The 18,021-nt window shown below is 38.9% G+C and overlaps 1 protein-coding gene across 2 annotated transcripts in view; it reads right to left on the minus strand.

The window, feature by feature from the left end:
• Nucleotides 1-1,958: 1,958 nt before the first annotated feature.
• The window catches only part of BNC2 (basonuclin zinc finger protein 2), a 413,431-nt gene continuing 397,368 nt past the window's right edge, over nucleotides 1,959-18,021 (minus strand). For both annotated transcript variants that reach the window (XM_061199080.1, XM_061199078.1), the window contains one exon: nucleotides 1,959-2,750. In XM_061199080.1, coding sequence (XP_061055063.1) covers nucleotides 2,090-2,750 — 661 coding nt within the window. In that variant the 3' untranslated portion in view covers nucleotides 1,959-2,089. The remainder of the gene's footprint in view (nucleotides 2,751-18,021) is intronic.

An 18,021-nucleotide genomic window follows, 5' to 3' on the forward strand; every position in this document is an offset into this window, starting at 1 on the left:
ACAGTTTCCTTTGGCAAATTTAACGGAAGTGAATGCTGATGTGAACCTAGAAAAAAATCACAAAACATATGAAAAATGGAAATAACATTAAAAGTTAAGACAAAGGGGGTATTTCTAACTTTTAGACTGCTGAGAGAAATGTTTGAGGCCCTTAAATGCAGAAAAGAAATACATTCTCTTTTAAATTACTGTGTACTGTTTGACAAAAAATATTCCTTGTTTATCTTTTTTTTCCCCCTCCACTTAAAAAAAAAAAAAAAAAAGACAACAAAACACAGTCTGCAACTCACACCCTAATGGTTTTGGCTGCAGACTGAACTTGAGTAAATATCATCATTTAGTCAGTATGTTGTGGTAGCCGAGGCAGCTGATGTGGTAAACCAGCTCAGGCAACATGTGTAAACATCGGAAACAAAACAAAACAAAACACAACAGAAAAGGTTTGGAGAATCCTCTCCCCTCCTCTTTCTCACTCTCGATTGCTTGGTTTCAGGCTTGCTTTCATTCCTCTCTGCCAAATCGTGTGGGGAAACACAAAACACTAAACAGTGAGAGATCCTATTTTAAACCCCCTTCTTCTGGCTTTTCAGAAAGGAGTGTTGCTTAGTTCAAGTTCAGCACATGTTTGCAAAGCTTCCAAGTACTGCTGCTGCCGCTGTTAAAGGTCTTTGATTTTGTCTATCAAACCAGCCTGAATCAGAATACTGATGCAGAACGTGCAGTAAATTACATAAGCCACACAACAGACCCACCGAGTTCAGACTTTTTCTTTTTAAAGGATTAAGGGTTAGGTCCTTGCGAATGAGTGCTCAACTCTTTTACTGTATTCAGCTTTGTTCCACAGTGAGTAATTTGGGCTTTTGTATCCTGAAATATTATCCAGCCTCTAAAGAATAAATGCCTTAGCTCTTTCACACCACATAATTTTGTTTTCCTTTTATGTAACTTAACATATAAGCAAGAAGGTTGCAGTGTTGATTGTAATAACATTCGGCACTTGAATCACCAAGTGTTTTTTTCTAAAGCGGTTTTCTGGTGGCCGACAAATTGGCCTGTGGTTATGTTGAGTGACTAATTGTATTTTCTTTTCTGGAAACTTGTGCAAAGTTGGCAGTTTTGTGTTAACACTAATACTTTTGTTTGGCATTTGTGCCCTATACTGACCAGACCATTTTTATACAAGTGAATTTTTTTAAAAAGACACTTACTTGAAGTATGGCAATAGTTTAAGGATAAAAAAGAAGCATGGATATTACACATCCCCTTGTAGTGTATGAAAAAAAGTGCATGACTGGATTTATGTACTAGTACAGGACATTTTAAAAAATCAGATCTGTGCTGTAAGGCATGCCAGCACCTCTTTATCACTATATCTAGCAGGTAGTAAAAACAAGACCATGGTTTTTTTTTTTCCTTAAAAAATGTGCATTAATGCTAACATAAATGAATAGAGCTAGCCAGCAAACTATTTTTTTCCTGTATATCTAACAGCTGATGTAACTGTAAAAATTAAACAAAAGAGTTAAACAACCATCAATACAACTGTTTTACATCATTGGCCTCTCAAGGCTAAATATTTACAGGTGAATCTGCCATGCTTTAATTGAAGATTCTCTCAAAACCTTAAAGTTCACAAAAGACAACTATAAGGAGTTCCTTTTTTGTTTCTTTTTTTTTCTCCCTTTTATTTTTTCGCAGGCAACAGTCATGGGTACAACAAATTGTCTCTTTGGAGAGGACCAAGAATTATTATTCTGTCAAAATTTGGGCTAGTGTCACGCTTTTATGTGTGTATGTGTGTATATGTGTTTAAAGGGTACTTTGTTTTCACCCCCAAATGAAAGATCCGACCTATAAAGGAAAAAGAGAAAAAAACTTTAAAAGCACCTAGTGTTTATCTTTTTGTATCTAAAGAAAAGAAAACGTGTGTGTGTGTATATATATATATGTAGACACAGAGGCATACATGTGTATACACACACACATATACACACACACCATCCCAAGTACACAAGCACACACTGACTATGGCAGTTCAAATACGTAGGCCATCTGGTGAGAGCTGGCATTTGTAGTGTCCTTTCTGAGACTAATCTACTGAAGTGAAGGGAATGTTTTTGTGGAGATTAGGGTTCTGACTGTGCCGATTCCGGCTTCGCACAGAGGAGAACATCATATTGCAACCGGGGACTTTGCACTTGTGCATTTCTCGCAAATGCACGGTTTTGTAGTGCACTCGCAGGGTCCCCTTGTTGCTGTACATCTTGTGGCAAATGTTGCACATGATCCCACCATTGCTCCCGGACAAGCTGTTGAACATCAGAGATCCTGAAACGTCAGCCCCGAGGCTGCCAGCGAGGGTGGGGACCTCGGCCTTGTGCGCCGACTCCCCACTGTCACTCGCCCCGTCGATGTCATCCAGGAGAATCCCCTCGTCGCTGCCTGCGTCGGATTCTCTGGAGGAATGGATGCTGCTGCTGGACTGGAGGCTGGAGGTGGTGCTCAGGTCCAGGACCATGTAGTCCTCCGCCATGCCCCTCCCGTACCCGTTCAGGTGGGAGTCTTCTGTCCCCGCGGGAGAGGAGGCGTCTTCCCTGACGTCGAGCCCCAAGGGGTGCTGGGCACCATAGATCTTCATCAAAAATTCATCCCGGAGGTCCTTGCTAAGGGAGGGCTGCGATGAGTCCAGGCCCATGTCATCGAGTTCTTTGGTCAACAGTTTACGATGGAGATTGATGTTGGCACTGTGTCTAGGAAAACAAGAGGGAAGGGGGGGGTAGGTGTACAGGGAGTGGGGAGGGTGAGAAAAAGGAGAGCATTTTAAAATGGATTCAGCTTCCACTAGGCACCACATAAGCACATTCATTGCTAATGACACCCCTGTAAAAGCAAACATTTCCCCACATCCTCAGGATTTGGGAATAAGTGGTGGTGGGGAGTGCAATAAGGGGAGCTTTTCATTAACGTAATTTTTATAAGAGAGTAAAATTCCTCAGTGGTAGGATGAATGCAAACCCATGCACCTTTTCCTGAATGATTGTTCTGTTCGTTTTACGCTGTAGCAGCATCAGCTGCAGAGAATCTCACAGCAGAGATTTGAAAAAATACATTAAATAGGATAAAAGGATGGAAACGTTCTGCTTGTCTAAACTGAACAATTTGAATTTACCTAAAAACAAAACGAAAGCCATTTTTTTCTACAGCAAACACTTTTAGAGGTATAAAAGGGATCCCTTTTTAAAAAAAGTAAATAGTCTAGATAATTTAGGGTTCACTTGACAAAATAATGACTTGTTCCCCCTCACCTTCCTACACTGCAAGTTTTAGGTAGGAAAAACAATTAGCTTAAAAGGTTAGCAATTTGAAATAGGGTTACAGACTGTCTTTAAACATAAATCCCTTTTTGCAGAATGGTTTGGGATCTCAGCTAAATCTAATAGTAAAATACATTTATTTTCAGAAGCTGCTACATTTTAGAGTTGAAAATGTTTTCAAGTAATTTAAGTTTTAAAATTTAATTCTTAAAAAAAAAAAAAGCTGAAAAACAGAAGTTGGCTTTTTAAATAAAACCCACCCACCCTTAAAAAAAAATCACACTCAACAACAGAAAAAAACCCAAAGGGACCAAAAAAGAAAAAACCCCACACACAATAAATACAAAAAAAAAAAAAAATCAAGCACGATAATAACACATGATCCCTCTATTTTAACAACCGGAGTCCATACTTCTTAGACAAGCAAAACTTTTTACTCTACTCACTGAATGCTTTGCTTGCATTAAAAAAAAAAAAAAAAAAAAAAAGATAGGATTTGTCCCAGAGCATCCATAGGGATGTCATGATTTACCAAAGCCTGATAGGTTATTATCTGTCTGAAAACATTGCCTTTGTATTTATATCCCCCATTTATTTTTAAAGTGCCCTTGGGCATATACCTCTCTCCACCTGCCAAGGCTCACGATTGACACGTACCTAAATTGAAGGCTACCCTTCCAAAAAGTAAACCAGTAAATAAATATACAGATACATAAAAGCTTCTCAATAATGGCAGAAGCTCTACATCTTCGAGAAGTAATTGTGATAACAGAAATTGATAATAGAAATGACCTAGAATGGCCAGCATCAAGTTCGACAGACCTCCTGATTATAATTAAAAAGTATGGCAGACCGAAATGAGTCACTCCATTTGGTGACAAGCATGGCTAATATTTCTTAGAGATGGTTGAGAGGTATGTGCCTCAGAGACAAGAAAGGTGGGAAACACTTCTCCACCTTTCCACACAAGACAATATACAGCACTCCGGGTTTGAAGGGGCAGAGGGGCGGCAGCCCTCTCCACACTGCACTTAGGAAGGCTGAGCTTACCTTGTGATAATAAGATCAGCTTTCTAATCTTTTGCTAAATCGATCACAAAAGAAAGCAAGAATGAGAGACAGAGAAAAAGAGAGAGAAGGAGAGAGAGAGAGAAAACAAATTCACATTCTAGACATCTGGTTTAAAAAAAAAAACTTAAACAATAACACAGGGATTTAAAATGTTCTGATCACAAAATCATTTTCTGTCATAAGCGATCATCTCATATGCTGTCTTGATGATTTTTCAGATCAGCCGCATCATCCAAAAAATCATAAATTAAGATAAACCAAATTCACAGCATCACCATCATCCATAAATGAGTTCTGCACAGATGCATGCAGTGTGCAGATATGTGAATGATAAACAGAAGTGGTCCCCACGGTCCCTGCTCTGACACAGTCGCTCCCCGTCTCCTTGGTGTCAGATGGCAGATGACTCCAAGTGCAGGTTGCTAAGCAGAGTGTAGGAGATGCCTACTGTGAAGTCTTTCCCCTGACATGTAGGCATGACACCACCGGATTTATTACAGGAATGTGGAAATAGAGTGACAGTACATACTGTCAAACAATCTACTGATAAAACAATCTGCCAACCACAAGCAGCTCACGAAGTCCTACCCCTCTGTGTATTATTTTTAACACCCTCCCTCCCCTCCCTTTCTTAATTTCACAAGCACACATTTCGCGATGACTTTAATCTAGAACTCCGTTGCTTCTCACACATCTGCAGTTACCACTTCCTAGATTCACCGCTGAGAAAACAGCAGCCAGACCCACAGCAGTCACATCAAGACACACTGAATAAGGAAGAATAAATTAACATCGACAAGAGGACACACGGATCCCCCAGATGGACACATCTTTCCGAAGATCACTTGTGAAATTGCACATCTCCACTGCTATGTTACCAGGAAGAGATGTTTCTCTTCATTTCTCACTTACAGCAATAGAAATCTGTAATCTAATTAGATGATGTACCAGCCCTCAATATCTGTCAACCAAACAATGTGCAGAAATGTGTAGACCAGCTCTGGCACTCTGTTCAACAGTGTCCCTTTTCCGCTGTCAGCAGTACTGTTGGCCTCTGCTAATATAATTACATTGGCTTTTATTCAATTAAGTGCCATCCCTTGCTTAAAAAAAAAGCTACTTTATCAATTGATTCAGGTGTAATGCAATAATAAAGATGAACTCATGGCAGTGCATTAGCTCTGCTGTTCATAACTTCAGTACACGGGTTCATTCGTGGTAGTCGATTTCCATTATGCAACCACAGTTCAAGAGAATTGACTCTTTTATGTTCATTTCTTAATCTGTTTCATTTTTGTTTAATAATCCTCCTAAATGCCATATGCAAAATACTTGAACTGGGGAGGGGAAGAACGTGCTGTGGAAAGCTTACTGGTCCACTCTCATGATGGTGGGCTTGTTCTAACTAACTCCAGTACGACTGGGGTGGAAAGAGGCAAAGCAATAGAAGGAGGGAGAGAAGACAGATTCTTTAGAGAGTCCTGATCCTGTGCCTCAAGAGGTTAGGTTCAGCCTCCACAGAATGGACAAAAGGCAGCACTTGATGTTAACAGAGACCTGGGCTCAGTCAATCCAAACCCTGAACTGTCAGAGAACACTGCCCAAGGAGGAGAGACAAACACCTGGGGTTAACAGCAGCTTCCAAGTTTACCTGGGTCAGAGAACCAAAGAGGTAAAAAGAAAGGGAAGACGGAAGAGACACAGAAAGAAGTCACGCCAACAGACTATGAGACGTACAGGGAAGAGGATCCTAAAATGGGAGGAAGAGCAGAGAGTGCTGGAAACGGGAGGACCCACAGCAGAGGAAGCAGTGGGCAGCTGTCTGTAAGCGGGAGAAGGGGGACGGGGGACTCCAGAAAGGAACCAATTCCGAGTTCTCCAGAGAGAGAGTTTCTCTAGAACATAAACCTAGTGTTCTGAATATTTATCTCCAGAAAAGAGGAAAAACTAATCATGAACAAAAACCGTATTAGAACTTACTATATTTTATAAGAATGTCAACAGGACAAAAGCTGTTTCTATTTGCTTTGATTAGGTAGGTGATACCAAGACTCCGAGGAGGCAGCTTCCTCTTACAGAAAAAACAAAAATGACTGCGATGAAGAGAAAAGGTGAGTTGATAAGTGGAAGGGGGAAGGATCTGATCTCACTGGGGATCTCGTCAAGAGAGTAGGCCAAAATTTAGTCCCAAGATGGTCACTTTCAAGAAGAACGTAAGCTATACCTTATTCAACCTCAAGTCTCTTGCAGCTCAAGTAGAATGCTTTGCACTTCGGACATAATTACATTTATTTGACTTCAATCAATAATATGCAGCCTTACAGAAACTTTCCCCAAAATACACTGTAGAAGAGAAAACAATGATCCCAAGATTGGAAGCATGTAACCGAATATTTAAGAAAAGACACTGATAATACAGCAGAGGATAATTCTGACCCTATCACACCCCACGGTGGTGCAAGGTAATGATATATAATTAGGGCATGACACAGTCCTATAACCTAGCCTATGCTTGGAATCACAAATGTTTCCTCTGACCCTCTGTACTCTTCCCTACTCTCTGTACTGAGTTTACCAAAAGCCTCTTGAAAACTAAGAGGACCCTCAAAAGCAAAAAAGTAATGAAGCCTATATGATATAGGGGAGGTCATAAAACCAAACTTACTCCATGAAATGCTGAGTGGAAGTACTCTAGCTGGACTAAAGTGGACTACCAGTCTTTTTCGGTTTCTTTAATGAAAACGTATGTCAATTATATGTCAGTTTAAAAAAAAAGAAAGAAGAAAACTTTACCATGCAACCACAGAAGGCACCAAATCCAACACAGTCAAGCAAATGCAAGTGCCCTTTAGAGAAAGTCAGTCCTGTCTTGAGCTTTTCTCTTCTCACGTTTCTCTTTCCAAGCTTGTTCAAGTGCCCAGTTCAACTTAATGCAATGTTTAATGATAAAAATAAAAATTAAACACATTAAATACATTGAAAAGAAAAAGCGTTTTGAGATTTTAACTTTGGTTTTGAGAGGAAGGAACTTTAAAAAAAAAAAAAAAGTCTCAAGACCAAATTAGAAAATCAGAATGTGGCTGTCCAAAGTGAATAGTAAATCAAGCTATAGGTTACATGAGAAGCTGAATCTAACCTTAATTCTTAATCAGTTCTGAGCCATTCTAAACTTAGTGAATTGAAACAAAATACTTGATAATTAATTACAATGCCTCAGGTGAAATGGAATTGAGGCTCCATTTTGGAGCTTTTGCCTTTATTTTTTCTGCTCACCTCTGCCACTCCACACACACACACACACACACACACACACACACACGCACGCACACACTTCTCAAATTATATTGTCCAGAATGATCACAGTGATGTATACACAGCAGATACCACTATATATATGGGGTGCGTGTGTATGTGTGTGTGTATGGGGCAGAGAAATGTTATTTATATACAACCTGGGAAAATCTAGATGCTGGGTTTGAGTGTATTGTGGGATACTGAGTCAATATTCCTGATCAGAAATTAAATCTGCTAACCAAATCCACAGAAATGAAAAGTTAAAACCTCTGCCCCTCATTAGTTCTCTTCTTATCTGATTGCTATGACACTCTCTGTTGTCCTTAATGCCTCAAAAATATTTGTATCATCATTAATTGATGTCTTACAGCCCTGTGAAGTAAACGACATTTTTGTTAGTATACATTTCTGTAAAACAAGTAGTTGCTCTAATAGGCTAATATTTAAAGATTTTTCTCCAAAAGAGCCAAAAACCATCCCTAGCTCAGGAAATTCAATGTAAAATTCTAGTGAACAATGCTCCAAAAACCCCCAGAAGTATAGAAGTACATAATAAATGCAAGAAATAAAAGCTAAGCAAATTCTTGCAAATTAAAAGTATGAAATTCAGTCACTTCAATCCCTTTCAATATAAAACAAATCATCCATACTGGTCACGCAGACAGTTCCCTCTACATTCAAATTATTCACTTGAAGATAAGCTCCCACCAAACTCTTCAGGGGTTTAGCTAATTTACTGCACAGATACGGCACGTCTGTTGTAATAACAGGTAGGATGTATTGGGGTCGACCATTTATCAGAATTAGACTTCTTTTCTCAATTCACAGTGAATTATGCTGCCTACATGACTCCCCTCTCTCAGAGCCTGCCATCCCCTTACGGCCCCTAACGTGGCAGGCGAACAAAATTGACAGTCTCATCTTGTCAACAAGGGACGATTCTCCTGAGAAGCCATTTAACTTTGCCGAGGAAGCAATGTATTAATGTGCCTGTCCCGGGAATGTTAATCATCTTCAAGCTTCCGACCTAACTTTGACGTGAACGAAATCACCAAATTTGTTTACTAAATGAATCGTAATATGGTAATAAGAAAGCATGACATATATGGAAAAGCCAAACAGATGGTTTGTTTACTCCACTTTGCAACTTTACAAATGTTGTAACTCTGAAGATGTTAGTGAGAATTATTGGTTTGTTGGCAGAGGTGAACGTGTCTCTCGCATACTAAATCTGGCACTACGGTTACAAAACAATTTGTCATTGCTGTGGAATGCATAACACATGTTAATGTAGTAATGGCATTTAGGAAGGCAGATTGGTGGATGGAAAATGTCTATGCTGGATGCTCAGGTTAAGTGCAGAATTGATATCCAACGCTGTTCCCTAACCATTTTACTTCTGAGTTGTATCTGACACATCGAGGCTTCTCGAGGGTGCTGATTATTCGATAGATAACCTGTTGCGCTGTAATGTGAGACGCGTGTTACACTGTGAATAGGATTATGTTTTCACAGCATTTGGAAATTTTCTCAATCAGGCAGCTCTTAACGGCGCTCAGTTTACTACCATTGTTGGGTAAGAAAAAGCAAGGCGGTTCACCCTGGCATCTTTTAAGGACTTAAATAAATCTGAGCTGGAATTTTAAGATTTATATTTACCCTGGATGAACTAGCCCTCAAGTCTTCATCCGCTGTTTTATTGTCTTATACAAAGAGTTTAGAAGACCTATTTCCAAAATAATAAGAATGCATTTTTCTCTAGATGCTCAAATTTCTTCTCCTATTTAAAAATAAGCTGTCTTTTCTAATGTGTACAGGGTGGGACATCAGTTTCTCTGAGATCTTTTTCAAAGGAAATACTTCCTAAGACTAAATATCCAAGAAGGTTTTATAGCATTAAAATGGTTAATTTATGATCTTTTAAAAAGACAACATTTGGGATGTATGAGTTCCCCAAGAAGGGGGGGGGGACACAATTTTGTAGGCAATATTATAACTTAGCTATGGCCTTATCTAGAATTGTGTTGAAAAATGAAACTACTTAAAATACATGAACAAAAAGAATGTGCAAAATCTAATTTATGTCGTTGGTTAAACAATGTCAAAACTACCAGCTGAGACAGCAAAACTTCAGTTAGGCAACCAGCAACGCACCTATGCTACTAAACATTTCAATGTTTAGCAACATGCAGATGATTGTTTTGAAATTCTTTTTACTTTTGATTCACACAAGCATAGCCACAGAAGCAGAATTTTGTATGAAAGAGGTGCTTATTCCTCCCCAAATCATGAACCACTTTCCCCAACTTCTTAGTTCCATATATATTCATATTGAAACCACCACGAATCTTGTGGGATTTACCTGGTGTATCACCATACAGTGAAATTTCTACCTGTCTGCAGAAGAGAAATGAGAGAGCAAAGTGAGCTAAAGAAACCCCTGCATTCATCTTGCTGCCCAAGGATCACTTTGGAGCAAGAAACATTAGCGGCTATTCCAGCCTGGCGCTTCTATCTCATTTGAAACATCTCCTCGTTCCTGACCAACAAAGAAAATTTCAATAGAGTACTTTTACTGGTTTAACAACAGTGAGCTCCTGGGATCGTCAAAGTGCTAAGCCTTTTCCAAGGAGAGAAGAAATCAGCAGCTCAAATATAATTAACCTTCCATTCTCAATGCAAACTGCCACGCACAGGAGCTCTGCAGTCTATTAGCGAAGTTATAATGGCCAACAGGCAGAAGCAAAATTGGTCAAAAAGTTGGCTGCTGCTGTCATATTTTTGGAATTATGATTAATGGCCCTAATAATGTGGATGATTACTGATATGTGTATCTCCAGCAGTTTATCATATTGCTCTGGCTGCCTACGTCCACAATAAGCAGGATGCTATCATTTACCTCTTTATTGAAGGCAATCCTTCTCTTGAAGGAGCATATTCTAATTGCTTCGTAATGTTTTATGTCTTAAACATTTTGCAGCTCTGGACCTTGCCAACTGTTTCGTGTCTACCATTGATTAATTACTGAATGTTTAATCAAAATTTAGAACCTAATGTAGTCATTTATGAGCACACTGCAGTGCCAAAGTAGTTAGGCTCTGCTCCCAAGTTTGGAGAGTGCTGAGTTCAAAATCAAATCCCAGCCATGCATGAGAATCCAAGAATTTCACCTTGGGTGCTCGGAGGTTGCCAATTCCATCTCTGCTGATGAATGGAAGGTAATCTAACTACAGGGTAAACAGCATCTTTACCTACCCTCTCCCCACTGGATTTCCCTTTCCTCTTTCTCCCGATTCCCTAATCAACAGAGCACCACTGACTGCTTGCTTCTGAGAGCAAGAAGGTTCTCGTGAATACCCATCACAAGAACATAGCTTTGAAGTGGTTAAACAAGTGAAAAATAATTTGCTGGGACAAATACATAAGTTTTTTTTTTTTAATGTGGATTTTTTATGGTACTGTCATACAACCATTCACCGTTGAAGTTAAGTGTTTTTTTAATACCATTACTGAACTGCTGAAATGGATGCTAATATAGCTTGGAGTGCTAATGTCAAGTCCTAGTAATAAAAAAGACAGACTGCTGAATGAAATAATTTCAAGTAAAAAATAGAACAAAAGTGCTCTCTCTCTTGCTCTCCACTTTTATTGAATTGGGACTGACTGAGCCAATTGCTTTAGAAGTCTGTAAAACACAATTACTAGTGAGCGGACTGACCCCCCAGTGCCCCCTGAGTGACACAGCAGACTCAAAAGGCAGCAGAGTTAGAGCGGCTCCCCTCAGCTGGCCATCAGACCCAAGAGGCTTGCTTTTGAAGGTCTGTTGTTCTCATTGCCCAAATCTGTCTCCTTTGACTGAAAAAATCTTATTCCCCATCCATGTGCTAAAGTAACTTCATACATCACTTTCTAAGATGAAGATGTCTATTCTGGCAATTAAGGATGATCTGTCTTTTGATATTCTTATTTATGTGGGTGTTTACGTATAAACACACATATACATTATGTGGATGCATTTAGATGAGAATGTTAGCATAATTTTTGAATAGCTAGTAATAATTCAGATTGACATTTGCAATAGCAAAATTGAGGCGCCACTTACGTATGTTCGGGTAGAAGCACTTGGCTTTTTTCTCCTAAGGTAAAGTCAAAATAATTAGAGCAGGCAAGAAAAAGAATTAAACTAGAAGTAGGTAACATTTCCCCCCCTAGTTAATAAGAGAAGTAATAAACTCCATAAAGTACTAGAGTTAAGATCACTAACACTTCAGGCATAACAGCTTTTTACCAGGAATTTACAACTCCTGTTTTAATTCAAGCAGCTAGCATTAGGACATAAAACCTAGGTATTTTTAAAGTGTAGTTTTATGTTAAATAACTGAAGAAAAACTGTTCTTTCCTGAAAAGCATTCTTTTCTCCTCCTTCTCAGCTTGCTTCTCTCTCACACGTGCACGCACACACGCATCTTGGCACTGAAGAATTAAAGTTAATAAATCCCTTTTTTATGACATTGTAATTTTTTGGCAAGTGTAAACTCCTTTTATATTCTGCCACATTCATTTATTTGAAGCTTGTGGGAGTCTTACGGCAAAAACATTAAATTATTTCTGAGAAGGCTTTTTTAAAAAAGAAATGCCTTCTAGCCCAACCTTCACTATGAAATTTCAACAGAGAAAGAAAAGTCTGTGTTCTTCTTAGCACACGAACAACAACAAAAAATGATCATTCACAGCAAGAGAGAGCTGGCAGAAGCCTCTCACCTTAAGAGAGAGCCCATCTTCCCAGGACTGATACAAGCAAATACTAATATATGTGTGAAGTCTTATAACCTGCTTCCAGGTGAGAAACGGCCTATGTCTTTTAAAAAAGAAAAGACGGTCTAGAAAAACAAATATTTCAAATGAATAATGATGAGAAAGAATCACACCGCGAGAAAGTCTATCAGAGGATCGGGTAGACGGTGCTGGACCCAAGGGAGACGGAAATCAGGAAGATGACCCTTTCAAAGTGGTGCTATCATGAAAATTACTACCTGTGCATTCAGTATGTGCATTCTGCTCTACATGCTATTTTTGCCTGAATTTTTGAGTTTGCACTGGCGAGAGCAGTAGCTTGTTGCCTTTGAGGGAAGATAAGGGATAAAGGGTATTATAGAAGCATTACGTTTGTGCAGAGGAAGTTACGTAGCCACAAGAGATTGAATGTTACTCCCATCAATAGAAATTTGTAAAAATTTCTTTGTATCATGGAGAGAAAGTCCTTTGCCTGCCATTAAGCTTTGTTGTCTATTTTGTAGGCAGTTTGGTGGAAGTGACTGGTGTAGTTCTTGGACTGGAGGAGTGAAAGGTCAGCAGAGGCTTAAATGAGCTTGTCTTACATCCAGCTGGGCCAGCAGGAGGTCATTAGGAAGATCCGAGGCTCACTGTAGGCTTGACAGAGTCTCTCCCCATGATACAAGGAGACTGTTTTGCTCATTGCTCTTCTCCCAGGATATAAAAAGAAGCCCAGAGACAGGAATGACACCGAAGTTTATCTTACTACCAAAGTTTCGGTTGAGGAGGGCACACCTAGCAATTATTCAGAAGGGGGATTTATTTTGTTTGTTTGCCTTTGATGGAAAGTAATGGAGAGAAGTACAAAAGACCTACTGATCTCCTGGCTGTATTGTGAAACCAAACAGAGTAACAGGGAAGAAAAAAACAAACAAACTCTTCCTTTAAAAGTCAGAGGACCTGCACAACTTCACCTTTTAAAAGAATTCTGGTAAAGGAGAGCTGCAGTTTGAATGGCAAAAATATAGGAAATGAAAAGGCTGATGCCTTAACATGTTCTCTTCTTGTACTTGGAGAGGATTAGCACGCTTTATTTGACAGCTAATTATATTAGGGCAAATATACTAATAGTTATCTTAAGTTGGTGCTAAGTGGCTCATTTCTTGGAGGTACTGCCTGGTGAAATCATGTGTACTTACTGAAAATCTCTCTTTAGAAAAGTTCTCTATAAGTTTCCAAACACAGAGAATGATGGAAAAAATGGATGTCGCTGCTGAGAAGGTGCTAACAGGAGGCAGGTAGCATGTTTTCGCATCTTCACCTCTGCTGTTAATGTATGCAGTGGCTCATCAGAGGTAGCTCATGTTAATTTATTCCTGCACACCTGTACAAGGCTGGAAGTCAGGTAATCAGACAAGCAAAAACTATACACCTCTGCTCTTCAGGTACAGCTACCCAGAGGCCTATATAGGAACAAATTTAGTTCTGGAGACATCAGCAGGTTTTAATAAACCAAATACAGATGTCTTATTCCATACAAATCAAGAAGTTTACATGTTTAAATCTGGACAGATTTAACTAGCAATCAAAGGGAAGGTTCACACTTGGCACCAATGGTTGCCTCCTATTATTTATTTATAAATCACCCTGACCAAATATTGTTTTTAAATCTATTCATGGGGCTGAATCGCCTTTCCTACACCTTTAAGATCAACCATATATGCTGACCCTTCTGATAAAATTCAAGATAAACTGTGGCAATTAGTGGCCACTATTCTCAGAGGAAGAGAGGAACAAAGATGCAGACCATCTAGTTTCTGTGGACAAAGTCTTCGTTATAGTTGCCAATGTAAAATCTATTTAGGTCTGTTTTAGTGATTGATTGGCATTAAATAGATTTTTATCATATTAGCAAATGATAAGGAATTTGGGGGAAGAGGACAGAAGGGTTTTTATTTTTCTGAATAAAAACCAAATGTAATTTATAAATGGGGTTGATCCATGGCCACTCAGCCCTCCTGGAGATCCAAAAACATGACAGAGGATGAGAAATGACCAAAGGAAGCCAGGCCCAGCCAATTCTATGACACTATCTTCAAGAAAATTGTCCTTTATGAAGACTGTAGGCTCTAGGCCAGTTAGAATTTCTTCTTCCCAGGGAGTATTTTCATATGTTTACTTCAAAACCCAGGGTCAGCTTTCCTGTTCCCTGACAGAACAGCATCTTGGCAGAAAAATCAAGGGACAAACAAGAAAGAAGTAAGGGTGTTTAGAGACTGTCAGGTGTAACACTACACACTGTTATCAGTATACACGTAAATACTTCAGCCATTGCCTTACAGTTCTATAGTTCTTTACAGGGAAAATAATTTACGTTTTACTTCTAGAACTTGGAGTAAAAATTACCCTAACAATCACCTAGTGACCAGATGAACTGGAGTCTGGGTATATTAGCTTGCTCTTTGTCATTAGTGTGGAATGGTCCTCTTTGCTTTCTAATTTATTAAACTCACACTCATTCACAGCTGTATAGAAAAGGACACCTCTGACACTGCGCTTGGACTCCGCAGCCCTCACAAGCCTTGCTTGTGCCCCACTCTCTCTCTCTCGTCTCCCTTTTTGTGACTTTACACAAAGAATATTCTTGCTTTTCAAAAAGCCTTCAATATGATCTTATAAAACCTAGAAAGACCATAAGCGAAGACTTGGCAATCTCTGCTACCTAGCCGTCAAATCTAAAACACAGCATTTAACATCTTTCTACTTCCGTGCTACTAACAAACAGCCTATCTGAGACCAAACGCGCAACTCCCTCGTGTATAACCATCTTGGAAGATGCGCAAGAAGACCTGTTTCTCTCTCCTGTAAGGTGTTCTAAGCCCAAAGACAAGAAGGCTGCTTTCGTAGACAGAAGGGAGAGGGTCATTCTGTTAGTTTTATCACAGGCATCCCAGAAACCCGGTAGCCTTGCACACTTCAGCCCCCACTCAGAATGCCTTCTAATGCTTTATTTGCACAAGGAAGATGTCGTGGAGTCCAGGATGGATGAGTTGAGACTCTAGGGAGAGGAGAGAAATGGGCGAGGACACGGCAGGATTAAAGGCAAAGGAGGATTTCTGTTTGGGAAGGTATGTTGGCTCAGAGAAAGGTAAGAAAACTTATCCTAGCTTCATAGTGAATTGAAGAGGAGAAAAGCAGGGACACGAAATTCCTGGGGTTCTTGTGACTGACACAGTACAAGTGAAGAGAAAGGGAAGATAATATGTCTGAGGGGTAGATTCGAGATGTGAGGCAAGAGGCTTTGTGAATAAGGAGATTAAATTACAGGTCATTATTAGTTGATGAAATGACAATAAAAGGCTGAAACAGGAGTACAATTATAGTGCAACTGTGTTTCCTGAGATGCAGGAAGAGGGTGGTACCCCAATGGCATCACTGTTTTTGCTTATTCAGTGGTAGTTACATTCACATCATATATTAAGTCATAGACTCAACAAGGATGAACACTCTTCTTAAAAAAAAAAAAAAAGTCAAAGTATCAAGAGTTTTTGCTATGTTTTTACCCTGAGGTCAAAAGATTTGAGGATTCTTGAAAAGCAAAATTTCACGTGAGAATCAAGACTATCTTGTACAGTATTTTTTTTTTCAATTTGCTTTTTATCATGTGTGACAAAACTCCAGAATTAAAAAGATTAGGCATGACGTGCTATTTCACCCATATGAAATGTAATCACCTGTCTTCTGAGGTTTGCAATCTCTTCTGTGACTGAACATACATGGGAGAATATCTGTATTACGCTTCTCACCTAGAATATCCTATATCCTAGTTATCCTAGGCACTGGTCTAAACTTCTGTATGGCTGGTCACTCATGAAACTCTCAATCCTTAAAATAAAATTAGAGATTGAAATATTCTTTTGCTATCAATCAATCAATCAATCAATCAATCAATGTTTTTCCTCAGACAAACCACCCTCTCCACAGTACCTCCTTATACATTAGGACATAAAAACACAAGCACTTCCGTTTTCTAGTGGCTTGACATAAATGAAAGCACCAAGCTTCGGGTGTTGTAGCCTTTGGTCCCAGAGCCATTTATTCCAGTGTTATGACTTGCAGTATTTTCAGCAAACCAACTAAAACTGTGATAGGAATTCATGCAAATAAGCTTAAATTTTGGCTTGTCTTCAAACACTCCATTTCCATAAATATTTTATGCAGGTTTTTCACGAGTCTTTTATTTTTGTTAAAAAAAAAATCCAATGCATTAACCTCATTATCACAAGTGCACTATTTCAAACATAAAAGAATGAATATTGCTCACAAACTTGGCGGGGTTGGGTATAGTATTATATTTTATTATTCAAAGTCTAGCTATCTTATCTGCTGTATTCTGGGGCTGTCGATGATAACCTGGAACTGAAAAGAACTTTGTGACCATAAAACATTTTTACAGAACAAGGTAAATGGGGGAGGGGGAATTTTTAAGAAGAGAGATTTCTCTTCAAAGCATGTTTTGAGTTGTACAAAGAAAGCCACTTAGTTTTTTCTCAGAGATTTTGCTTTTCATACATTGGGCCGCTTATATTTTATTAGTACAAAGGAAAATATATTTTAACTTTCATTTTTAAAAAGATTGAACTTTTAAAAAAAGCAGAGCATCCTAGTGACAGATCACTACTTTTCAGTGTACTTCTATTAATTATATGTTACTTTGTCAGAGACCTCTGCCCAACTGATAAACACTAGAATTTGGGCGGTGGCTCTTTGGAAACTTCCTAATTCATTTTGTTTCTTCTACATATATTGATTTTTACCATGTAAAAAAATTTTCTCCAAAAATATTTTTAAAAGGCACTGGAAAACCAAAAACCACATCCAATATGATGGGATGAACTAACTAACTGTGTGACTCTAGTTGGGCTAGTGTATCATGTAAATGATCTGTTCACAAGCTTATCTCCGCAAGGGTAGGACAACTGTGTTACCCCACCACTGACCACCTTGACACATTCCATTTATATCACATTTTCTTTAAGATTGAAAAAGACCACTGTAGGTTTAGGACCAGCTGCTTCTGTTTAAGCCCAACTGTTTCAGAGCTGCAGCTACATAGCTAAGGTGTGATGTCATCTGAAGGCTGGACATAATATATTCTAACTGATCCTCAAAGTATATGCATGCCTCCCCTTCTGTGCATAATTCCCACGACAGACTATATTTTAGAGATGTGCTCAAAGACATTGTAAAGTTAAAGTAACCCACATCACCATACCATTTCCCCGTATCAACAATTACTTTGGTCCCGTTTTCTTCTGATATTTTTATGACTCTTAAAGAATTCAAGGACATACTAAATACTCATGTAAGAACGATAACATTTCTGGTTATACCTACGGAGATGCAGGCTGTCTCGATGTCCTGGACCTATGGTTCTTTCCATCCGTAAATTTCTGTTTCTATATTGGATAAATATGTGTGTATGAAGATAATATATTGATTTAATTAAAAAGCCACATGGCAAAGCAGAAATATATATAACAGAAGCTGCGGCTTCTAAGTGAAGGTT

This window comes from Eubalaena glacialis, chromosome 9 (genome assembly GCF_028564815.1).
Source record: "Eubalaena glacialis isolate mEubGla1 chromosome 9, mEubGla1.1.hap2.+ XY, whole genome shotgun sequence".
Taxonomy (NCBI): domain Eukaryota; kingdom Metazoa; phylum Chordata; class Mammalia; order Artiodactyla; family Balaenidae; genus Eubalaena; species Eubalaena glacialis.